The 25,331-nt window shown below is 49.6% G+C and overlaps 2 protein-coding genes and 1 long non-coding RNA gene across 4 annotated transcripts in view; 1 reads left to right on the forward strand and 2 right to left on the reverse strand.

The window, feature by feature from the left end:
* Positions 1-4,035, reverse strand: part of CD80 (CD80 molecule) — a 30,636-nt gene extending 26,601 nt beyond the window's left edge. Inside the window, exon 1 of the mRNA XM_027814266.2 lies at positions 3,925-4,035. The gene's annotated coding sequence lies outside the window, so the exon portion shown is untranslated. The remainder of the gene's footprint in view (positions 1-3,924) is intronic.
* An 11,276-nt stretch (positions 4,036-15,311) lies between these two features.
* On the forward strand, positions 15,312-24,897 carry ADPRH (ADP-ribosylarginine hydrolase). Of its 2 annotated transcripts, none has more exons than XM_055702452.1 (4): positions 15,312-15,818; positions 16,617-16,963; positions 23,290-23,650; positions 24,390-24,897. In XM_055702452.1, the coding sequence occupies exons 1-4, from the start codon at positions 15,751-15,753 to the stop codon at positions 24,775-24,777; spliced, it is 1,164 nt and encodes a 387-aa protein (XP_055558427.1). In that variant the 5' UTR covers positions 15,312-15,750; the 3' UTR covers positions 24,778-24,897. The 2 variants fall into 2 exon arrangements, with proteins under 2 accessions (XP_055558427.1, XP_005445513.1); XM_005445456.4 differs by lacking the exon at positions 15,312-15,818 and adding an exon at positions 16,122-16,259.
* Positions 15,406-16,226, reverse strand: LOC129735381 (uncharacterized). The gene is made up of 2 exons (XR_008730956.1): positions 16,151-16,226; positions 15,406-15,908 (listed from the first exon to the last, which is right to left on the reverse strand). It is a non-coding gene; the product is annotated as an uncharacterized LOC129735381 (long non-coding RNA).
* Positions 24,898-25,331: the final 434 nt, after the last annotated feature.

The following is a 25,331-nucleotide window of genomic DNA, read 5'->3' on the forward strand; positions in this document are numbered from 1 at the left end:
TTTCGTGAGCGTGTCGGGCTGAGGGGACGGGAAGATGTCAGGCTGAGGGGACAGGCAGGTGTTGGGCTGAGGGGACAGGAGGGTGTCCGGCTGAGGGGACGGGAAGATGGTGGGCTGAGGGGACAGGTGTGTGTCGAGCTGAGGGGACGGAAAGGTGTCGAGCTGAGGGGACAGTCGAGCTGAGGGGACAGTCAAGCTGAGGGGACAGTCAAGCTGAGGGGACGAGAGGGTGTCAGGCTGAGGGGACAGGCAGGTGTTGGTCTGACAGAACAGGACAGGGCCCTGCCCACGGCCAGCAGGGGTGAACCTCAGTGTCTGGCACCACTGGGGAGTCTCAGGTTGGAGTTTAAAATGCGACCAAGTGAAACACCTGACACTGGGAATAATCCTGTAAGATTGTATTTGAAATTAAAATAATGAAAATCATGAATGAAAAGGAAATTAAAATAGCATTCCAACATCATTTCAGGCCCAGCTGGATGTAATCCATCAAGTTCAGCTACATAAAGAAAATTTAAAACAGATGTCCCGAGCTGCGCGTGTTGGCCATCACGGCTGAGCACCCACACGGGGAGTGGCTGCTGGGACCAGACGGGCTCCAGCAAGCACCCACCAGCGCTGGTGGGACAGGCAGGGGGAGCGCCTGCCTTCCCAGCACCAGGCCCCCTCCTCCAGCAGGCACCCACCACTCACCCATGGCACCCACCACTCACCCATGGCACCCACCACTCACCCATGGCACCCACTGCTCACCCACGGCACCCACCGCTCACCCACGGCACCCATTGCTCATCCATGGCACACACTGCTCGCCCATAGCACCTATGGCTCACCCATGGCACCCACCACTCACCCACAGAACCCATGGCACCCACCACTCACCCACAGCACCCATGGCTACCCATGGCACCCACTGCTCACTCATGGCACCCACCGCTTGCCCATGACACCCATTCATGGCACCCACAGCTCACCCATGGCACCCACCACTCTCCCACACAGCACCCATGGCTCACCCACAGCACCCACCACTTGCCCACAGCACCCATGGCTCACCTGTGGCACCCACGGCTCACCCACGACACCCACCACCAGCCCCCTCCCCCTGCTCCCCAGCTCGCCCAGGCTGCGGACAAGGCAGGGGAGAGGCACGGGCCATCCCTGCTCTAAAGCCTGGAAGGGCAGAGCCCTCACAAACCTGAGCAGCCAAACAAAACCAGTCTGAAGCAAATCCTAGGTACAAAAACAAACCACGTATTTACTAAGAGCCCGAGGGAGTAAATACATGCTAAGTGATGTAGATATGTACAGATACTGCACACCCTCCTGCAAAAATAAAACAAACCCCGGTACAATGTAAGGGGTTATATTTAGCTGTAATAATCACAACGAGAGAGTTACACACCAATGAAACCCTGATCTTCCTCAAGGAAAAAAATAAAGTGCAAATGCAAACTGAGATTAAAATCATTGATTTCCATGCAGATTTCTGGCTTGCTGATTTAAATTACTTTGATTTAAAGCAAATGCCTCCTTTTTATCAGAAATGATTTGCCGCTATGTTGCTCCAGTTTTTTCTCAGTATAGCTTCCTTGAATTAGATAGATTAGATGGACTGATTCAGAAGTGAATTAGGCTTATTGGATCGTAATATAAATCAGAGATTTATTTTGACATAATTAACTGGGTGTATTCTATAGAGAAATCAAACACCAGAACAAGAACAGGTTACAACTTTTCTGTAGAGAATAAATTATCATTGTGTATGAAACGGCAGAGAGGAGGTTGCTGCTGAATCGGACTGGGGCTCTGTGTCTCTCCATTGCGAGGTTTCCAGAGCACGTGTTTTGTGATTTGGGTTCTGATTGAAATCCTGTACGCTCGTACTCTACCTGTGCATTTTCTAACAGGACCATGGGCACCATTTGCAAATGCAGATGATACTAGGACCGTGTGTTTACATGCAAGTGTTTCCATGGTACTCAGAGAAGAAGAAAAAATATCATTAATATAGTCTTTCATACATTGTTTTCTAAGCCCTAGGGACTGCCTCTCTGCGAGTCAGATGGGCCCATGCACTTTCTACTCCTAATCTAATCATGTATCCTGCATCATTATAGTTACTGGCAACCCTGTTATAGCTGTACAGTTTATCATCTCACTTTCATTTTAAATTCAAGCCCCTTTTTTTTTTTTTTTCTAATATTTCTTCCATTAGCATATTACAACTAGAATGAAACTCCAGCCTATTACATCCTCATCTGCATTTCTTCCTCAGGGTTCAACCCTGCTCCTCAGATGAGCAGTCCCAGGGAAAGCGATAGAGCTCATCAGCTGCCAGTCTGGAGCAGGGAGGCATCATAACCCCTTCTTACCCACAGAGGAACCCAGAGCAGCTAATTGCTTCATTAAGGCTGCCTAGATTTTAAATAGGCAGCTGAACTCACAGATGTTATTCTCAGTCAGAGCTCCCTCTCTTTTTCTAGGTATCATGGCTCTTGATATCTTCTATGAAGAGCTCCCTGACTGCATTAACAGAGAGAATGTAGCGGTCAGGTGCTTTGCTCTGCTTTCATCAAAGGCAGAAGTCATAATTTTTCCATCACTTAAAGCTTCCCTAAGCCCATAGCCCTGATTATTAGAAGGCAACTCCTCAAGGGAGGAGGTATTATGCATCCTTAGGATGCTAACAAAATTGAAGGACTCGTACATATTGAAGTCCAGTTCAGAGAAGACTCCTTTCTATGAGCACTGCAGTGGGAAATATAAGCCCACTAATTCACAGCAAAATCACCACAGGAATAATCTTTCTTGTGCGCTTTAATAGGCCTTCAGCAGTTCACCTATATGTGCTCAAGAAACAGGTTGAAACGGGTAGAAGCAGCACTGCAGCCTGAAAAGGGAAGCTTGGATTTAATGAGAATGGGCCTTTAAATTCTGCTAAAAACAATTACTGTGGAAAAGAGGAAGATGTGAGAGTATCACACACACCGCATCTTTCCTCTGCTTTCACACAAAACCGTTAGGAAAGAAGCAGAAAAGACAAGTGAAATTTTGCAACATGTGTGCTATGTAGAGGAAATTAACTTCAATAATCAGCACTTGTGGTAGAAATCTTCTGCACTCAAAGGGAAGGCTGTTCAAATATACTGCTTCTAGATTTCTCCTGCAGACCCACTGACATCACCAACTTTTTCCGAATGGCAGAGCCACCGCTGCAGAAACATACTTCCAGCACACTCAAACATCATTATTTTCAACATCTGGAGACTGGTAAAAAGAACAACAAAAAAAAAGCAAAACAACCTCCCCCTGTTTCTCAGTTGACATCTCAGAGAAATATCAGAAAGGGCAGAACTGGGTAAATACTGAAAACCAAAACACAACACCTACTCTCTGGTGAAGATTCATAACCACATTCCCTCCTACAGAACTGGCATCCCTTTTATTGTTTTTAATGTGAACGGACGTTCCCATCTGTGTTAATCTGAACTAAAAGCACATCCCCATGATTTTAACACAAGAATGTCCGTGTTGAATGGGAAGTATCCAAGATGTGTTTCCAGAGAAGTACATTACCAAAAAAAATGGTAGTGCAAGTGCCCCAAAATCATGTCCCACTCTGGACCCAAGGAAGTCCTCTCTGGACCTGTGAAAGTCATTTTAAAGCTGGGAGATGAGCTCAGAGCCAGTGTTTACCCCTGTACAGTGCCCTGGGCTTGGTGCACCATCGTTCTGCAGCCTGTCTGGTGTGATGTACACTCCCGAGATCAGCGGTCCTCTGGCCTTCCAGAGTGGTTTGTATGCCGTGGCAGGCCTTTCAGAGGGCTGACATGACAGCTTTGCACTCAGATCACATCCAAGCTAGCAGGGAGACTCTGTTTCCCCTTAGCACTCAGCTAGTCAAGTCCACAGATTCCTTACCTCAGTACTCCAAAGGGTGCTTCACGAGACCAAGGCAGTCACTGCTATCAGAGTCCGCTGGACAAGTATCGCAAGCGCAGTGCTGGGGCCAGAGTCCAGCGATGGCCAGGGCAGGCAGCACTGCCTGGCACTGGACCGGCCATGCACAAACAGATAACGTGCTTTGGCAGCGTGGTGCATTAGAAAGCACAGGCAGTATATATGTCTGCTCTGCCATGGGAAGTCAGGAGTGACCAATGCAGTTAAAAAAAGTCTTCTTATGTCAGAATTCAGAGAGGGGGGAAATGTGGGAAATTCATTTAAGTAAGGTAAATGCAAAATGCGCCCACATTGTTTGGCAAGTGTTACTTTCATCCGACTACTGCGTGGATATTTGAATTTTTACTGCTGAAAGCACCAGGGCTTTTTGCCAAACCCAAAGTTGCCTTAACAATCTTGGATTGACCTTCTTGAATTACCCTCACAGCCAGCTGCTGTATGGGACCCACTCAACTGCTGTACTTGGCTGTTGTGAGGCATCACTGTGAGTGTAACCACCATGCAGAAGAACCCAGTGTGCTCACAGGGTCCACGCAGGAAGGAGTGTGCGGGTCTCTGCCCTGCCGCACGCAAGCTGGCACTCACAGTTGCCCTCATCCACACACCCTCCCCTAAGGCTGGTTCCTACAAAGCTCTTCCCTTGCAGCAGGAGTGGTTCATCTGCTCCTAAAAGAGAACCTGATCTTGCACAGTTTCCACCTGAGCGTGTGAAGATAACGCAGCAGATATGCTGGCTCTCCTGAATAAAGCAGGCTGTGCTGCCTGCAACGGCAGTGCCAGCTCTCCCTGCCAGGGAGTCACAGCCTTTGGCAGCAGCAGGCTGTGAAGACGACATGGGCTGATTATTTTTATTTTAACAGTCGCACCAGCTATTTCAGCACAAGTGGCTCAAACTTAGTTGCTGGCTCTGAGTTACTATTTGTGCTGGTTGCGTAGTAGGCCTCTGCTCACTCATAAGGGGCTTGTTCCTGTTTCCACAAGCAGCTTAGGCTGGCAGGGCACGGCAGCTCTGCGGGAGCTGATGTGGCTGAGATGGCCTCATCCTGACTACCTTCACTGTGGCCCTGGGGCAGAGGGGACAACACGGCACCATGTGCAGCAGCACTGGCTGCCACACCAGGCGAGCAGTCAGGTAGACACAGCTGAAATGCAGCCCCTGGTAGTACACGCTGGGCTGTATTTTCCTTTTTGTGTGCTGTTACACACAAGAGATTTAAGTGCAGCAATAAGCAAGCATTGAAGAGGGACCTGCCTGACCTCAGAGGGCTGCTGCATGATACATCAGGGTGCACGTTTACAGCACGCTCCCTGCCCTGTTCTCCTGCCCCAGAGGACTGCTGGAACCCTGCCTCCCCCCACAGGCAGGGCATCTGCGCTCCCTGCTCTGGGCATCAGCAGTGCCGGAGCGCAGCTGAGGACAGCGGGTCCCTGGAAAGCCTGCCTAATCAGGCATTTTACTATTTGGCACAAGTGACTGCATCATGGAGAAGATGATTTTCTATCTGGTTCTTCTCCAGACAGGACAGTGTTGCTCCATGTTACCTGGGGAGCAGCGCCTGCCCTTGCATTCACTGGGGTGAAAAGTGTAAGGCTCTGAGTCAGCTTCAGAGTGGACCACGTGGAGGTGAGGTCTGAGGACTCTGATCCTAGAGGTTTTGCTGAGGTCCATGGAAATTCAAGCCGTCCTAATAATAAAACCACAGTGCCAATGACAAATATGATGACGTGCAGATCTGAAAACGCATGTGTAAAATGAATGAATCATGGTATGAAGTAGCATGTTTGAGAAGTAGCTCTTTAAATCTGTCTTCTTACATGAGGTCTGCTGGGCATTTGTCCAGCTAGCTTGAGGAATCTGTCAATAAGACTAAAGGCTGACAATCTGTAAGTGGCTTTTGTGTGTCAGAATGTTGTTTTGATTTTAGTAATCCACTGTTGATTCACATGGTGCTTGGTTCCTAAGATGCAGGCTTACAAAAATCCCAAGAATTACTTCCATATGGTTGATTAGAGAGAGGGACAAATCTCACCCTGGAACATTTGTCCCTCAGTGCCCCCTTGGAATCTGGTTCAACATGCTAGCCCAACAAAAAAAAAAATAATTAAACAAACTTGTTTTTCTTGGCCATCATTATGAATTGCATCAATTTGCTGGAATATCAGATGAGTCCAAGAACCAGAGTCAGCAGTGGGATCTGGTGGACTGAAGGCAGAGAGGAGGGACAGGTCCCTGTTGGCAAAAGTCAGGCATTAAATCAGCTCTGACTGTCATATATAATCTCACCCAAACCATTGTGTTTGGACCTCTCTTCTCAGATTGGAGTAAGGCAAATCATACCCGGTGCCCACTAACAGCATGTAAATAAGGAGTTAATTAGAATTAATGAGCATGCTGTATCTTGCAGCCCAGCTTCCTACCTGCAATTTCCCCATATGGATGAGCACAGTGTCTGTAAGTGTGAATATCATTCTGACACAGATCTGTATATATAACGCAACACTGATTTCAACGGGAGTCACACCCAAAGAGCGGAATTATACCCTCTATTAAAAACAGAGCTGAAAGCACTACCTGTAATCAGCGCTGCTTGGCATTGTTGTCCTCTGCTTTCCTTATGGTTAGGCTTCATTTTAAAGGCATTAGTTCTGCTGGGATGAAATGTTATACACCAGATATGGTTTAGACTGAGCTACTAAAAAAATCCACCAAAAAAAAAAATATATAAAAAAAATAAATATCTATTTCTGAGACTAGCTGTAAGAACATAAGAAGCTTTTTTCCCTTGTGCTGAGATTGTGCCTGTATATCCTTACCAGGCTCTGGCTCATTTCTGCGCTGGAACAAGAAACTCAACCTCCATCTGCAGCAAGGTTGTGCTGGCAACCTGCAGATCGACCACTCCTCGCATCAGAGTAGTTTTCTTGCCAAACACATTTTTTGGCAAATTTGATTATTTAGAGACAGCTATGTATCTGTCCTTGCTGATGCATCTGCAGACGTAGCTCACTCTAGGGTACACACAAATCAGATGGCAACATGGGAAGTGCAAATTCGGGGCTTTCAGGAAGAAAGGCTCAATTCCAGAAACCTGCCAGGTTGACATTTGAAGGTGGGAGGGGGAGTTCAGGAGGAAACAAACAAAAACAAAAGCCCTCAAAGCCTAAAACAAGAACCAAACCTGAAAACATTTGAACCTCAAACCTAAACGTGGTGGTGTCCAACTGTTTTTTTCCTTTTCCCTTTGAACCTAAAGAAGACTGATTTTCTGTAAGTGTGAGCCATGGGACTTCCCCCTTTACATGGGTATCACACTTTCTTGATGGAAACCCTTGGACTTCTGGGGCATGGGTGCCTTTTACTTGGTTGTGCCTTCCTTCAGAGGCACCATCCACTAGCTGGAAGGCTCAGGTGAGGGTGTCTGTTGAATTCAGCTCCTCCATCAATAGATCATCTTTCCACTTAGGGCACTGGGAGAGGGTGAAGACTGAGGGGAGACCCAAGGTCTAAACATGCTCATGAAAAGCCGTGAGAAGAGACAAAGCACTCCCATAGCACAGATGCTGTGTTTGGCCTGTTTGGCAGTTGTGCTGCCCGTGCCCATGTACACACGGGTTCCCTGTCTGGTATCCCACAGCTGGCCCCTGGTTTTCAGAAGTTTTCAACTTTTGAAAGAAGGCTGCACCATGATGAGGGCCTTTAGAAGGTTGCAAGCATCACCAGCAACCCTAGGATCACCTTTGGAAATAAGTTTGAAGCAAACACATCTGGAAGAGCTCTCCCAAAGCACGTAACCCTGTCACTGCTACCATGGGAAAGATGTACCCCAGGGTAAGGTGGCCCACTGAGGAATGGACACCTGGCATTGCCAGCCCCGTTGGGTGAGTGTGGCTTTGCAGTGGGCTCGCGGAGAGGTGCAGGCTTGGACTTGCTGCCCCCATGCCCTGGTGAGACACTGGCGCCGTGCATTTTCCAGCATCGGCGCCCTGCTGTCACTTCCACCCTGAAGCCATGCCCCTGCACACCTCTGTGCGCTGGCCATGCTGGTTTTGTCTCTCCCCACACGGAGGGCTTTCCCCCCAGCCTGGTCCTCTGTCAGCCTGGCAGGGCTGCCCAGCCACCCTGCATGCCCACTGCAGGGGCCCCGCGCCTCCATAGCCGCCCAAAAGTGCCTTTAAACCAGCTGGGGACATCTCCTCTGTGCTCACCTTCTTTTTCTTGGCTACACTATGGTGAGAACTCATCATGAATCAATAAAAAACACCCCTTCCTTTGTAATTTCTGAATGGCAGGGGATAAGCTGGGAGCCAGCTTCCAGTTCCTCTGCGTGCACAGGCTTGCACTCCATGCTGCTGACTTTAATCCTCTTTCCCCTATTCCAGCCCTCGCTGCCATCAGCTCTTCCTGTGCTGTACCCTGCACAATCTCTGCAATGACTAGCCCTTCAAATCTGACTGAATCTGATTAGAACTTGTTTTCCTGCTGGATAAACAAGATCACCACTTTGAGGAGCATCGTTAATAACCCCTTTCCACCCTGCTCACTTCCCTTCAGGCACAACCTCCTAACGTCCTTTCTTTAGGTAAATCCTTACAACACTCACATTAATCCCCTGTTTCTCCAGCTTAATGGCTTTGCCTGTAGCGCTGTAAGGACTGCCTTTCTGAAGTCGTCTGTCTACAGAGTCAATTATTTTATCAAAATGAACCCACTACGATAGCCTGGCATGAGATAGCCTTGGTAAACTGATTTTGTACTTTATCTCATTTCCCATTTACTGAGCTCAGGCTAGTTGGCTGCTTGGAGGTCCCAGCTCACATACCGCTCCAGCCTTGGTTTCTTAATGACAGCAATGACCTTTGCTATGCTCCTCTCTGCTGGTAGAAATTCTTACCACCGAACTGTGTTTTCACATGCCAGTTCCTGAACTTGGGGAGGACACTGCCCCTCGTTTCCCCCTACCACCACCCACAAGTACAACCACCCCCCTTCCAGCAAGGAGTGCTATCAGCTCTTCTGGTTTCCTTCCTCCTGGCCACAGGACAAGGTGCCTATGGGCGCCTCATGCCAGCCTCCTTTATGGCCGGACACATTTGTGTTAGTCCAAGCATGGCCTCACAGGTTTCGTTATTGCAGCCAAGACAACTTAAGCCATGCATGGCTAGGTTACATCAAAGCAGCTGGCATGTCAGGGATATTCAGTGGAAAAAATGAGAAGGCTCTGGAGACCAAGGATGGGATAAGCAACATTTCACATCCCAAGCACCAGTCCCAGTGCAAGCAGATGACTGAACAGCATGCAAAAAGATCTCACACTTCTCTGCCTCTTACAGCTCCTCAGCCACTCCAGCACAATGGCAGCTTTGACAGACTGGAGACCAACACATTTCCCACATCCAGCAAATGCCTGGTCTGACACGAAGCCTGACCCCTGAGCTCATGCTCTTGTCACATCCATGTCAAATATGAAGATGCCCTGCGCTCCCGCTGCTGAAGGTTTGGGGTAGAGCACAGGGAAGGGGTCTTCGATACAGAATGAAAGCACAAGTGTTCTTTTCTCCTCTGCTGCCAGCAAAGTGGCTGCTTGGAGACAGCACAGAGCCACTGTCATTGCGGGGTATGGACTGCAGCAACGACATACAAGAGGGGCAGCATCTTTACTCCCACTTTACTCCCACAACTGGAGTTGTGATTTTCTTAGCTTTCAACTGACTTATGACAACACGTGGTCTGACACGTATCAGCAATCAAGTATGTTTGGTTTTTTTCCCCAAACCAAATCCTCTCACACTGTTTTGCAGCTTTGTGCAGCCACATACCTGACAGATCAGTGGCAGACCATCTCCTCCCAGATCTCAAATGCTATCTCAGTTTTAAGAGCAAGAGGTTTCACAGTTAGCAGCTTCCTTTGCCTAGCAATTGCTGTCAAGATTAGGCCCGTCCCTTCTGCCAGAGCAGGGCCATTGCAGGACCACACCAGAGGGCTACCCACAGCACAGCGGCGTCTTTGGTGGCCTCAGAAGGCTTCATTCCCATGCAAGTTTGGGTACGTGCGTGGGGTGAGGGTGAAATAGGAAGAGGGGAGGCCAGCAGTCGACGTCCTTTGCAACACATCCCCGCTCCTCCTTCCAGGAGGACTTCTCCATGCATCAAGGCAACGTCACCATCTAAGTGCATCATGCAAAGTGCATAAGTACAGAAAGGAAACAGGCAGATATTTTTAAGCCTTGTCAGACCAATGGATAAAACAGAACATTCGGTGATCTTGTTCATATGTTCCTCTTCTGTCACACACTAGCACTTCCCAATTCTCTGAAATCCAATTCATGAAGAATCAAATGCAGAAGTAACCTTTCAAATGTCATGTTATGCTGTCCCTAAGCTTTTTTCCACTAATTCTCATGCCCCTTTGTTCTTTTGGTATATGGCTAAAAGTGGGTGTCATTCCCAGGAATGGCAGTGTTTTGGAGGGAGCTGGTGAAGAAATAGCCAGGAGAGAAAAGCAGGAGAAGGCTCAGGTCACAACCTGGCATCAGAGAAATCCCTGTGGTGGAAAATAACCACCCAATCAAATAACTCAAAGCCACCAGAGGGCTTTTCCTAACCTAGGAAATCATACCTAGGATTTTGCCTAGTCTCAGTTTAAGTCATTCAAGCTGAGGAAAGTCATCCTTCAGCTTGGCAGGTCCTGGTGCTGTAAGCACTCCCCGATAAGCTAACGGGAATATCTATGCACCATTCCCATCAGCCTGCTTCCCCAGACCTCAGCTAGTGCCTCCAGCTCTTCCTCCTTCAAGTTTAGCTCTCATGCCTGCACGGTGTCTGAGATTTCCTTAGACTGCTTGAACACACTTGCAACTTGCATGCAGAAGAAAGAGGAGACCCTACTCCCCAGCCTAGTTCCTTTCCCACCCTTATTTCTACACACCTTCTGACCTTCCCTTAGCTCTGTTTTGGCAGGATCGAGGGCCAAAAGGGCTTTACGTTGCAGGTGGATGACCCTTGTGGCAGGAGGTAGATGCATGCAGCTGGGATGATGGAAAGCTGGAGGGAAAAGGAGGTGCGGTAGTTTTTGGAGGAGACTGGTAGTTAATTTGCCTTTGCTGCAGCGTGGAAGGACGTCGCCTGTGTGAACCACATGTGCTTGGCCGCATCTGCTGCTGTTCCAACACCAGGATCCTCAGCAGAGATACAGCCAAGATGGTGAGAGACGCTGTGCTTTCTGTTCCAGAAGGCTAAACCCCCTCTCCTGTAGCTGTTCTTCACATTCCTCACACCTGACACATCTTTCTGCAGTGTAGACTGCCATTATGTTCCCCAGACTGTACCTTTTCACACAGAAAGGAGAAACCTGTTCTCCAAGCAGAAAGCACATTTAACACTCTAAACATTGCTGCTTCTGCAATGCAGGAAGAGCATCACAGTTTTAAAACATATAGCATGATGAAATCTCCTCCCTTCCCATTGCCAGGCAGCTGGCTGCATTTAACCCGCCACATCTTGCTAGGGCTTATCTTCATTGGCAAGTTCCAAGAACCTCCACATTTAGCCTGCCAGTGGCTGTGAGTTGACAGTGGTTGTAAGGCAGGCTTGATGTGCCTCTTTGCTTGCAGGCATGACACCCCTCTGACGGGCACCCCTGGTCCCCCTGCCCCAATGTGCTCAGAAGTGACAGAGGCGCAACTGCCAGCAGCTTGTGGAAAGAAAGTGGCAGAAAGGACAGCGACGCAGGGCCACAGATGCCATCACCCTGCAGGTGGGGAGCACAGTGCCAGCACTGGCACACAACTGAAAATGAAAATGTCACTTGATGTACATCAAGGAGCCTCAGATCCAGTGCTCGAGCCAAACTCCAGACCCACAGGAGCTGGCTGGGATTGCTTCACTGGCACCCCCAGGCTCGAAAGCAGGACTTGCAGCCTGCTGGGGAGGTCCCTGTCCTCACATACTCCCACTTACCAACACGCCAGCTATAAACCTAATGCAGGGCCAGTGAAGGTCAGTTTGCAGTTCTTTTTGCCAGATACGGACATGAGAGTGATGATCACAGGCCTCAGCTCACCCAGGAGATGTTCCCTGTGTCACTGACCTTGCTGATTGTCCCAAGCTGGCATTGCAGTGCCTCTCTCTGTTGTAAATCATTTACCTTGCTTATCTTCTACCCTGCAGAATTATGGTTATTTGAAACAGTTATACTTGTGTGTGTGTATGTGTGAGGGGGTGTGTGTTTTAAAATTTTTCTTTTTAAATCTGTGTTAAAGAGGGCTTTTGGAAGCATCCTGAGGAGAGTGGTAGGTGCCACACAGTAATTTTCCACCATTTTCCTTTTGCCCTGGGCAGCAAGCCAGGCCTGCTCTTGGACAGTTTGTTGAAGGACGCAAGTCTGGAAAGAAAGAGGCAGATATTTCTGCAGTGAAGTCTGGTTTCTTGAATAAGAGGCTGAAGCCCAGTATTCTCTGAAACCAAGCTGGTTGCCCAAAGGCACCTCTTCTGCTGCCATATTGAAAACTTGCTTCAGCCAAGCCCTTCAAAACCACTCTTGCTGTTCCTCACATGATCCCATGTCTAGGCGAAGGCATCCCTGCAACTGGCTTTGCCCCAGACACAGTCTGTGTTTGCAGCCAAGGCGCTTGCCACCTTTTTCAGGTCTGCGTCCCTGGACAGGACAGATAGACGAGAGGGACCCCCCTGTCACTACCGTGGGAAGTCAGGCAACAAGTGAGGGTGACCGCCCCACCAGGATTAGCTGGAGGAGGCAAGGTCCTGCCATGCCCAGGGCGAAGGAAGTGCAGAGCCAGAACCTGCTGCTGCTGCTGGGTGCCCATCCCCTGCTGCAAACATGCAGCCAGAACGAGCACAGCAGCCCCGAGCATCCTACAACGGCGAGCGTTTCCCTCATGGGTGCATGTGGGGTCATGCATCGCTGCCTCACCAGCGATTGTGGCCCAGGCTCGCCGCAGTGAGCTGGTCAGGTCCCATGCAGACCTCACGTGGCATTTGCAGCCCCTGTTTTGAATGCCCCTGTTATAGCGTATTATTATTGACTGGCCAGTGACAAAGACTGACATGCACCTGGGGACTCAGAATTAGGGTAAGCCCAGAAATATTCCCCACTCAAAACACATGCCTGCTGTCATTACAGAGAAAAAAGGGCTATTAATAGAATGAGAGACTGTTAAGAGGTTGGCATTGGTCCAAAATGAACATGGTTGAGGGCCCCAGAAGATCCTGTGGAAGGTCACCTTTGAACCTGGGGGGCAAAGAGAAGATGAATAGGATGGGTGAAAAATGAGAATCCCAGATGTTCCCTTGCAGTCCCATTTTGGGGACAGCTGTAGGATGCAGAACAGGGGCAGTGCCATGTTTAAGGGGGTGCACCATGCCAGTTTAATGTTCACTTTCTTCCAGCTTTTGGCCTGAAGGCCACATGTAGTTCTGAGGAAACGTCCCACATAGTCTAAACCAGTACATAGCTCCAGCGCTGCAATGCTGTCCTTCACAGCCCCTCCAAACAGGAGCCCTCAACCCTGGGTTCATCTAGAAAGGCACATTTTTTTTAGTCAGAAAGAATTACCCTTTTTTTCCAGATGAATATGAAGGAAAATTCTGAGTCTAAGTGAGTACTAACCACAGTGTCCAACACATGGCAGGGGCATGTCAGCGAGCTGCTCCAAGGTGGTACTTTCCAGAAGGCATATCCTGGCCATTGGTCCACCGCAGCCTAAATTTTCATTAAAGAAAAAATACAACAAAAAACCCAGAAAGGTGAAACATGGTAAATTTTTAACTCGTTGCATGGCTCAGCACCAGAAGGCCATCCTTGCAAAGAGGAGTGATTCTGCCCACCTCTCCACACCATGGGGTTAGTCAGGGCAATGCTGCGCTGCACCATCTTGGACCTGGAGGTGCTCCCTGGTGGAGAGTGCTCTCATCACCCACCTCATGGGCATCCCATGGGACTCGCACGAGGAGATAGATCCCTTCAGGATCAATGCATGCATTCAAGCCTGAAGACTGCTGCTCTCCCCACCGCAAATTTGCAGGCTCCTGCTGACGGGTCATTGTCTTCTGTTTGTCAATGAGGAGCCCTTGAAATTTTTCTATGACATATCTCAGATGTCACTTAACTGCGTTGTGCATCCTGGTTTTGGTTTTTAGGAAGTTGAAAGAGCTCAGGAAGCAGGAAACAATGACAAGAACCAAAGACCTCAGTGCCGCAGTTACTTTGTGCTGATGCAGAGGCATTTGCCCATCTTCCTGCCCATTGGGGGAAGGCTGCAACTTTTCCCTCCGCTCCTCTGCCCTTCAGGCCACCACAGAAGCTGTTCCTCACACCAGCCAGCCAAAAGTGGGCCCGAACATTAAGAGAGAAAACTCCTGCTTTGCTTTTAAACACTGCTCCAACCTGATTAAATTCAGAGCCGTTCTATATAAAACAACAAGATGCAGAGAAGCAGAAAAGGTCAGCAGGCACCGCTGGCAGTGCTGAGACACTGGCAGCTTCTGTCCCCACTTCCTTTTCTGTTATTATTTTCTCTACCAGATGCTCCTCAAACTCCACATTTGCAGCAGGGTGTGGACGAGCAGCAGCTCTCCGCATGGGCACGGTGTACAGAACGCCCAGCCGCTGGGGCAAGCACTGCTGGCCAGCCCCGTGCCCTCAGCTACCTGAAATCCCCCAGGGCCCCCCTCCAGCCCCCCACTCTTGCTTGCCCCCAAATTCCCCAGGGACTCTGCTCTGACCCAGCGCTACATTTGCGATTGCCCTGAAATCCCCCAGGGCTGCAGCTCAGAAACTACCACCACTATCTCTCATAAGCATGGGGAGGGGGATTTTTTTTTTTTCTTCCCTGCATATAGGAGGTTTTGGTACCTCCTGGTATGAACTGGGGCTCTGGAGAGAGCTGGTGTGACCACCAGTGGGTAAAAATTTTCGTCCTCCGCAAAATGCAACCCTGGCCGTGCTCAATCCTGTTTCTTACTCCAGCTCCCTGCTGCTGTCCCTTCCTCGCCTGCTCGCTGATGCCCTCAGCCACCTAACCACCACCATGAAAAAGAAAGGATAAAGCAAAGCAACAGGGTCACCAAGCGCCTCGGGAGGCACCGTAAGGCAGCAGCACGGGACGTGGCAAGGACTGGCCCTGGTTTGGGTGAGGCTGGGGTCACCAGGGAGCTGAGCTGGGCCATGCTGGGGGCTGGGGGGGGGGGGGACGCTGCCCCCAGGACACCCAAGGGCGAGGCAGGCGCATAGGTAACGACCCCCAGTGAAGGCTGGGGGGTCCGCACAGGCTGCGGTGAACGCAAGGTGAGAAAAGAGGGGGAAGGCAAGGCAAAGCTGGAAAGCCCCCGGGGTCTGCCCCCAGCGCAGCGGCTGAGCGGGGCACAGGGCTGGGGCTGGGCCAGGGGCTGCTGGCCCGACCAGCGAGCAGTTTTGGAGGAAATGCTGAGCGCGCCTTTCATTTTTATTTTTATTAAATAAACTAGTTCGCTTCCATGCGTGACTTCATTTCCATGCGGCAGCTTGTTTCCCGGGTCGGCTGTCGTGCTTTTAAGCGCCGAGAAAGAGACAATCCGGAGAATGGAAGGACACACGGGGCTCCCTGCCGAGCTACCAGCCCCGCGGCTCGGGGGCCGCCCCCCGGCCGGCACAAGGCGGCAGCGGCCCGGGGGGAGCCGGGCCCGCCAGCCCCGGTCGCGCCGCCCCGGCAGGCCGCGGAGGGGAAGGGCCGGGCGGAGCCGCCTCAGGCAGCCGCGGGCAGCCGAGTCCTGCGGGCGCTCCGCCACGTCGGATGTCCCCGGGGAGGTGGCCGCTGCTCCCGGCCGGGAGCAGGCGGGCGTTGCTCGCGGGGCTGGCTGCGTAAGTACCCGCTGGGGCCGGGCAGGGCTGATCCTTCCTCGCCTGCGCCTCTCCCGAGCGGAGGGGCCGGGCCGTGAGGCGCTGCAAACCCTGAGGAGGAGCGTCGGCTTTTCTGGGGGTCGTCGCTGAAGCTACCCCCTGGCACGGCCAGCTCGGCCCGGGCCCCCCCGCAGCCAGGCCCGGCCACCCCCGCAGCCAGGCCCGGCCACCCCCGCAGCCAGGCCCGGGCACCCCGGCAGCCAGGCCCGAGGCCCCCCCGCAGCCAGGCCCGAGGCCCCCCCGCAGCCAGGCCCGGGCTCCCCCGCAGCCAGGCCCAGGGCCCCTGCGCTTACTGCCTCTGCCAGGCCCCTCATCCCCACCCAGGCTGCAGGAGCTGCCGGCAGCACAGCTAACCTCCTTGCCCCGTGCTGTGGGCTGCACTGAAAACAGGGGTGAACGCAGGTGTGGTGACATAACCCGCCCATGTTTCTGCAGTCCTGCCCTTGCTTTTGGTCTTTGACCCGGCTGGGACCTGCTGTTGCCCTGGGCTGCTGCCACTGCCCTGGGAGGACATGGGGACGTGGCCGGCTTCCCCTGGCCCAGGGCTGGGCTGCCCGGGGGCGGGGGGGGGCACAACATCCCCACTGATGGGGGCCGGTGGGCAGAGGTCCACGGGGAAGCATGTACTTTGAAGAAATGCATCCTCTGAGGGAGATGGAAGTACTGGGCCAGGTGTCGATCTGCCGAAGCTTAGCAGTAGAGGCCTGAACTGGGAAAGATTTTATTATCAATCTCCTTCTCTTTTTGTTTCCCCCATAGTATTTTCTGCATTGAAGCAATCCTGGGGCAAAAAGTGTGTCCTAAGGCAATGGAAAACTATGTGGCGTCGATGGTGCTGAGTGCAGTTGGTGACACGCTGGGCTATTACAATGGGCGGTGGGAGTTCCTGCAGAGTGGCCCAGCCATCCACAAGGAGCTGGCAGAGATGGGGGGACTCGGTAACTTCAGCATCCAAGGTTGGAAAGTCAGTGATGATACAGTGATGCACTTGGCCACGGCCGAAGCCCTGGTAGCTGCTGGGAAAAACCCCAGTTTAGCGCATCTCTATTCCCTGATTGCCAAGAACTACAAGGAGTGCATGAATGACATGAAGGGCAGAGCTCCAGGTAATCCCTCCATAGTAGTGTCTAGGCAGGGCTGTCCTCTTGCTAACGTGTTTCCCTTTCCTGCAGCTTGGAGCTGAGGCTGGCCTTGGCTCTACTTTTGGCTGTTGATAGCATTAACTGTATTTCGTGTAAAGTCAGAAGTTTTCCACACTCGTTACCTGTTTCAGCATGAGCTAAAGAGAACAGAGTAAGGCAAGCTGAAGTGGTTTGGGCTTCTCTGAACTAGATGAAAAAGATAACGTTTTCTGATGAAAATGCCCGTGTTTACAAAACATTCTTATAGGCATGTTTGAGGGCTGGCCTTGAACTCAGGGAAAGGACGCTGGCTTTTGTGCTGGGGATGTGTCTTTTCCTACACTCAGTGGTTGAAAAATGCAAGTTCAGTGATGTATAATGCACAGCCTGAGATGCTGCTGTGTTTGGTTTTTATTATTTATGTAGTATTACACATAAAATATATTTAAAGGCAAAAAGATCCTTGCTTGGAATAATGAAGTTTATTAAACCCAAAGTCTGCTTTGAGATAGCTCTGCGTGTCTGCTTTCTGTGGTAGGATGGTTGAGCTGCAATGGTCTTTTCTGAACTGTGTACTTCCATCGCCTCTCTTTTGTCTGCATAGACACAGTGGTGCTGAGTTTGGGTCGCAGGCAGTAGGCAGTGGGGACTGGCAGTGTGTGGCATTATTCAGGAAGGGTGCCTTGACAGACTGCAGTAACTAAGCTGTATGCAACATTCCTCTAGTTCCTAGTTCACCCAGGGCTGCTGACCCAGCGCCTTCCTGAGCACCCATCTGTCTCTGTGTTTATGGCCTGGCCTTGAATTAAACTTAAATTGGAGCTACTGATCCTAGGCCTCTGATTGGACTAGGGCAGGCAGTGTAAAGTATTCAGGAAACACTCAAATTCAGCTATCCCGCGGAATGTTTATCCATTGAAAAATTGCCTAGACATGCCTATTTGGAGTGGTCAGAATAGATCAAGAATGTTCTGGATTGACATTTAACATGGGAAAGGCCAAATCCTGCATTGCTTTCTTAGAGCCACTGAGCACAGTGTGATAGAGCTGTGCATTTCCAAGATAAACCAAGTTGGAAACTTGAGCAGGAATTTATTCTGCTTATCCTTTCCACAGTGACCTCCTACCCTTGTGTAAAGACTAGAACTATCAGTATTCTTAAACACAGATAGTCTCAGTTGTTGGAGTAGCCTAGTTAATAAAATATTTAGGAAGGGGTAACGATGCTCACTAGGATAGCGGGAGTCAGCAGGTTAAACTTCCAAGAGATTCACTGCTGTTTTGGCAAAAGACCATCTTGTAGTTTCCCCAGCTGATGGAGTCTGCCAAGGTGGACTAACCACAGCTGGCAGTGAGACAGCACCTGGAAGGTACTTTTGCCTCCATTATCTTTGTGACTAAAACCTGAGATTAAGAGGAAAAGAACCTAAAATTTAAATGTTAGTAATTAATAGCTAAGGTTAATAGCACACCTGCTGCAGTCCTGTGAGTAACTGAGCTACCACGTGCCAAAAAGCAGTTCCCATTTGGAAGTGAAGGATTTTAAAAGTAAATTTGCTGTGGATACTAATCAGAGTGACAAGGAAAGGTCAGGTAATCTAGCTAAACAGAGAAATGCAACATCTTTAGTGGGTCAGTAGACACTTAACCTTGTAAAATTTTGGGGAAAGTAGGGAAAGTAACCTGGAAAAAAATGGAAGTCAGTTGGGCATGTTCTTGTAACAGCGTTCTGGAGTGCTCCTGCTGCAGCCACAGGAAAGACAGTCTGCTCTGGGAGCTTAAATCCTGATACTTAATAGTTCAATGCCCACTGAAACACTGCCAAAGGGAATACCTAATGCATATCCTGAAAAGCTGTCTGCAGCCTGGAGTCTCTATGCCATATTGATAAATCCTAATGACAGAAGTTGCATGTTGATAACTTCTTTTGGCAGTTCCGAGTAAATGGATCTAAACTCAGAATATAACCCAAGGTGATGCTGTTCTGGGCAAAGTAAATACTCCCTGGGGAATTGCAGTCCTTCAGGCTGAGAACGGAAAGTTGCTGCTGCAACTTTCACCCAACAGAGAAGAGATTGCCCCAGACCAGTGGGGGAAAGTCACATTGCTCGCCCACACAAAGGAGTCCAGACCTAAAAACCAAAACCCACAGTAACAAAGGGATTCCCACAACGTTATGAATCATCAGAGGGCCATGGAAGGGTCCCTCAAGTATGCTGCCCCAGGAGAGAACTCATTGTCTTAATTCAATGGCAGGTTAATTCCCTACATCTGTTAGTGCTATTTGTGATGGGCCACAGCCCCAAATTCATTGTTCTTTGCAGATAACGAAGCCAATGAATTAAACGCCACAAGCACAGAAGTACTTTTTTCATGGTACAACTACATCTGCTTCCACAGCTCTCCAGGAGACCTTCTGCCGCTAAACTCTTTTCTTTGGTCCAAGTCTTCTCCCTGTGGAATTATTTACCACTGTGTGGTTGTTTTAACTCACCTTTTTTAATGTGTATTGATCGATCCCAAAGAACTGTTACTGTCTTTCCTCATGAAGAGTCTAAAGTGGAATGGAAGTCTGTTCCAGAAATAGCATCCAGTTCTACTGGAAACTTGTTGAGGTCTTTTTTTCACAAAACTTTATTCACATGCTACTTTTTGCTTGTGTTTCTTCTTTCTTTAGACCAGTACCCTCAAAATTCTTTTAGTTTCTTATTGTTAGTACAAAGGATTCCTAACAAGGATTTGGTGGATTTCCAAAACAGGATTTCCTGATTTGAAAACTCCTACAGCAGTTTTTTTTTTTAAACCTGTTCTTAAAAAAAGACCTGACGTGATTTCAGCTTAGTCTTCCTAAATCAGCTTTTAACTGTTTAAAAGCATGAGGATAATACTTGTAATACTTCATAAATCACAAGAGTCTTAGTTGTTGTATACTGGTTTGTTTTATACAATTTTTTCCATTTGCAGGTTATCAGTAGTCATCTCTTAGAATAATATGCACAGGCTTAAAGCTGCAAGCAAATTGTATTGCACAATAACCAGTCTTTCTTTACAGTTTAAGCCTTGTCATCTTCCTCATTTTCTTTTGACTACAGTTAATGCCAGAACAATCTCACTTTTTATCAAGGACAGAGTTGTCTGGTCTCAATCTGCCCAAACATGTCCTGAAGAAATGTCTTTCTCACAGTTCCAGCAAGATTACAGAGTTCATTTTGCTTTTGTTAAGCAGATTTTGATTTTAAGCTACCTAGTCCTTTTGCTCTCTCCATTTCCCCTTGTCTTCCTGGCAGAAGGTTTGTTTTACCAGTAACATATGAATAGGGTACTTGGCACAGCTTTTTAAAAATGTGGCTTTGTTTGACAGGTTCTTTTAAATGTCATGTCACAGGTTATAAGTCATAAGTGCAATGCTTAGTATAGTTAGATTTTTGAAAAATGCACCGATTTTCTGTTAAAAAGCTGGAAATTATACTGACTCCCCCTTAATGACTTTGATACATAGCGGCCAGCTATGAATTAATAAACTACATGAAAAGCAGGTTTAGAAGCCTGAACACATTCCCACTTTGAGATAACACGAAAACAAACTCCCAGGCAGCTCAGAGGTTGGTGACGATCAGTCCTGGCAGAGCCCAGCGCTACCCACACCACATGCTCTGCCTACCGCTTCTTCCAGCTGAGAAACACGGCCCTGCAATTTTCACTCCGTAAATCACCAGGAAGAAGGATGTGTAAGGAACATCTGGACTGATTCAGGGGTTGGCTGGCCATATGGCACCACAAAACCAGCAGATCTCATCTACTGGGAGGAGTGTGGTGGTGGCATGACGTGAGAGGCTGGTGTGGTGGCGTAGCAGGCAGGGATGAGGCTGGTGAAATGGCAGGTCAGGTTCATGCCTGGATCAGGCTGCGGGGAATTCCTGGGAGCTAAAGTGGCCTGACATGGGCTGTGCTGATCGGCAACCTGTTTTTTTCCTATGGGGGGGACTGGCATAGGCTGTTCCCATTCCCAAAGTTGATTTTGGTTGACAGGCTTGTGGGGCAAATAGCCCAACAGCCGCAGGACCGAGCTGCTTTTTCAGTTTCAGACAACCATTCATGGGGAGCTGGTCTGCCTGTTCACACCGCACAGAGGGCTGTGCTTATCTAATAAGCCTACAATGCAACAACACTGTTGGAAAAGACAGATGCTAAAGACATTTAGACCAGCACATGACCTTATTCCTGACAACAGCCAGCCATTATTTATTTTATAGCATGTCCAGAAGCCAATCTTAAAGGTATGCTTGGATATGGAGGTATTTTAGTTACAAGGGTGCTGTAAATGCCATGTGCAGGAAAAATAGACTGCCATATTCCAAATCCTACTGTCAAGTGTGTAAATGGAAGTGCAGAAGAGCTCTCTGCAGAATGCTTAGTGCAGTACCTAGCTGCAATTAGCTGGGTCCCAGGTCGTGGTGATTGAATTGCACCAAAGGTAATTGAATTTTAGAGTTAGATTAAGTTTTTTGACCAGGCTTCTTCCTTGCCATTCTGTTCTATTTAGTTTAACTTTCAAAGTAACAGAACACCTCCAAGTTTTATCAGCTACCTATCCTAGTTAGGCAGCAAAGTATAGAAGCAACAGTCAAATTTTAGGGGCGTGAGCACGTCAACTGCTGCTGTTACCCTGTGTGTCTGAGAGAGGACTGGGCGTGCTGTGGGTAGGAGAAGAAAGCCTTAGTCTTTTGAGTCCGTGTCTGCCATTGTCCAACACATTAAAACTTAAATGAAGTGGCTTGAAATCTGCCCTTGATTTACCCTTCTACTGGAAAAGAAGTATTTCAGGTTTGGCAAGACGACTAGGAGAAAAGGAAGAAGAGAATCAAAGGTAATTTAATGTTTCAAACCTGTTTCTCCTTCCTTGCACACAAATGTTTGGCTTAGCTCTCAAACCCTGTTTCACGGTCTTGACTGGGGAAGCTGGCTAGGCTCTGAAATTTGGATGGTTTGCGCAGATGGCTTTGCCTGTTAATGTGCTGGACTAACAAGTGAGTTTCTGAAGCAGCACCACTGGAAGAAATAAATTTCTTTAAAAGTAAATAGAACTATGAACGAGATGGAGGTGAGGAAGGAGGAGTTACGGTGGGGCTTCCCACCAGAAGAGAGGTCAAGTTGGGCTAGGGTGTCAGCTCAGCAAGGGAAAACTAAGGAAGAGGGAGAAAGTATATACAATCTTAAGTAGTATGCAGCTTGACAAGATGTTATTTCTTGTACTAGAAGAACTAGAGGGGAGTTTAAGGAAATTGTCAAACGGCAGTTTAAAACAGAAGGAAATGCTTTGCATAACAAAATCGTGGCTCTTGTTAGCATGGGATGTTAAAGGAGTCTGAGGGCACGCATGGGTTCAAGTTAAGGAGACCAGTTCATGGTGGCTACGTCCACTGGGGGTTATTGAACATACCACTTCGGATCCATCTTCTGACTTAAGCAGGCTGTGCTCTGCTGGAAGCCAGGCTGGCCTTCTTGGGGAACCATTGTACTTGCCTCATTTTTTTATAGCCTTTCTGTAGCTATCTGTGACAGTGGGTGTGTTTGGAGACGAGCTAGTGGGCTGGACAAACCTTTGGTCTCGCCTAGTACAGTTGTTCTTCAGCTTGCTGAAGAAGAGTACAGTGAAGCCAGTTAGGCAGAGCCGCGTTGCAGTGAGGGAGTTACTACACTCATCGCTTTCTGACAAACTGAACTGCAGCAGGGGTGCTCTGGGAAACGTTTCCTATCAGTGAGGCAATGGAAAAGATTCCTGGGGAGCTTGTGGGGTTGCCTTTAAAAGGCCCTGTAAAGAGGCTAAACTAAAAAAGCAGAGTGACTTAGCTTTGCCTGGGGTCAGGGATCCTCCAAACCTCCTTTGTTTCTATTTATATATATCGATCTAGATATCTAGATATATGTGTACTTAATATACCTAATGTATAGATTATGTATGTTTTATAGAGAAGTTATTAAATAACATGAAATGGAAATACAAACAATGCAAATAAATTGTCAGTGGACTTTCTTACCTCCCTAGACTTTTAAAATTATTTTCACAAACAGGAATTATCAGGTCTGCTTGGGAGTATGCAGGATGCACCAGCAATTTAAGGCAGGATACTTATGTGAGCAGACAACTGATGTTTTTAAAGGGAAGCTCAAATTCCTTACACAGACTAATGCTTCCTTCCCCACTACCTTGCCTGTCTTCCCTCTGTTCCCCAGCTACGTGACCCTGACTCCTGCTGATGCATGTTTCTGTTTCTTTCTTTTCTTTCTCGGGCTCTGCCACTCCTGTCCAGGTGCCACGTGTACGGAAAACGCACTGAAGCTGGATCCAGGGCGGGCGGATGGCTGGAGGATCCCATTCAGCCCCCGGGAGGGAGGCTGCGGGGCTGCCATGCGCTCCATGTGCATTGGGCTACGTTTCTGCCACCCTGCTGAGCTGGACACCCTGGTACAAGTCAGCATCGAAAGCGGCCGAATGACTCACCACCATCCCACTGGCTACCTCGGGTCCCTGGCATCAGCCCTCTTCACGGCTTTTGCAGTGAACAGCGTGCCCCCCCCGGCCTGGGGGAAGGGGCTGCTGGAGGTGCTGCCACGGGCGAAAGCCTATGTGCGGGACACTGGCTTCTTCGTGGAGGAGAACATGGGGCAATGGTGAGCTGCGCTGCCAGCACCGGGTTGTGTTAAAATGAAAATGAACCTCACGTATGAGACGCGAGTTCTGTTTATACTTAAGCTTCAGTAATCGCATTACAGTAAATTCCTAGAGCAGCACATGCCTGCCATGGGATCAAATCCATTCAGAATACCTCTAACTTACTAAAAAAACAAAAAAAGAAAGAAACAAAAAAAAAAGGCAGATTGGGTTTGGGTCATGTAGCTGTGCCATTTTTTTGGCTAGACTCGTCATCTCAAGCAGCTGTGAGCTGATGAAAGCTGGGAAGCAGGGCTGGGGAGCAGCACCAGGCTTAGGGCTGAGCTCAGTTTGAAAGTTATAACCAAATCTGGCTGCAGATTCGGTGTGGCTCCGTGCACAGGGGCACAGACACACAGGGGCAGAGGTACTCGGAACCTGGGAGGATGACTCAGTTCTCGCTCTGAGCCTTTGAATCCTGTGCAGCGCGACAGCAGCAGGTGCTGGGCTGCATTCTCCCATGTGGCTGGAGGGAGGGGAAATCTTAACTCACTGAAACATATCCTTGTGCCTCTTACTGTAAATCATCTTCCTAGTTTGACAAATGGGGGACGCCTACCATTTTGCCGAGCCATCGCTCCGGGCTCATGATGTGGCTAGTTTTCAGCTGCTGCCGGGCGCGCCTGTGGGGAGCTTCAGTATATGCTTCTGCTGTGGGATGTCTCTTACAGCCCCTCCATCCCGTCTCCTGTTTTGCAGGCATTACTTCGAAGAGCAATGGAAAAAATACCTGGCAGGGCGAGGCATATCGGATGGGGTCTCGCCGCCCACCTTCCCTCCCAAGTATGGTGTGGAAGAGAGAGACTCATTCTACACTTCCCTCAGCTATGATGGCTGGGGGGGCAGCAGCGGGCACGATGCCCCCATGATCGCTTACGACGCGCTGCTGGGTGCAGGGGACTCCTGGACAGAGCTGGCTCACCGGGCATTCTTCCACGGGGGAGACAGTGACTCCACTGCTGCCATTGCAGCCTGCTGGTGGGGGGCCATGCACGGCTTCCAGGGGGTCCACGCCTCCCTCTATGCCCACCTGGAGTACAGAGACCGTCTGGAGCAGGTGGCCAAGGACTTGTACCACATTGCCTAGGCAGGGGGTGGCAGGCCCCCCCTGGGGCGTGCTTACCCCACCTGCCACCCCTCACTTCCTCAAGGTTTTGCAGATTTGGTTTGCAAACCTGCTGGATTAAAGTGTGCAAGCGTAGCCAGAGCCAGGCCTCCTTTTTCTGTTTGTGTGTGCTGCCTGCAGCAGGGAGGCCATTTCGGAGCTAGCAGTTTGTGACTTGGGGGTGGGGGGAGCTGTCACAAGGTGGTTTGATGGGAGCACACAACAGGCCCTCGAGCAGCCAAGCCCTGAGACACTCCTCCTCGGATACACATTGTTTGGTCCTCAAGGGGAGCAGGACCACCTGCGGCAGCATCGCCAGCCATGCTCCAGCAGCAAGGGCATGCAGCAAAACCCACTCAAGCTACCCCAGAGCAGGGTCCTGCCCACATGAGCATGCCAGAGGGGGTCAGGGACGCACGCCTGGCCGCACAGAGCCTACGTGGGCTGGCAGAGATGCCTCCTGGCAAACCGGTGACGGCTAGCCCAAGCTTGCTGCCTGGTACTGTCAACGGGGAGTGCTAGGGACACCGCTTGCC

Source organism: Falco cherrug, chromosome 2, assembly GCF_023634085.1.
Source record: "Falco cherrug isolate bFalChe1 chromosome 2, bFalChe1.pri, whole genome shotgun sequence".
Classification (NCBI taxonomy): domain Eukaryota; kingdom Metazoa; phylum Chordata; class Aves; order Falconiformes; family Falconidae; genus Falco; species Falco cherrug.

Excerpts from the sequence above, each read along its gene's own strand:
- ADPRH (XM_055702452.1), top strand. The coding sequence starts at position 15,751 with ATGTCCCCGGGGAGGTGGCCGCTGCTCCCGGCCGGGAGCAGGCGGGCG. Across the intron at positions 15,819-16,616 it reads TTGCTCGCGGGGCTGGCTGC|TATTTTCTGCATTGAAGCAA; the intron begins GTAAGTACCCGC and ends TTTCCCCCATAG. Across the intron at positions 23,651-24,389 it reads GAGGAGAACATGGGGCAATG|GCATTACTTCGAAGAGCAAT; the intron begins GTGAGCTGCGCT and ends CCTGTTTTGCAG.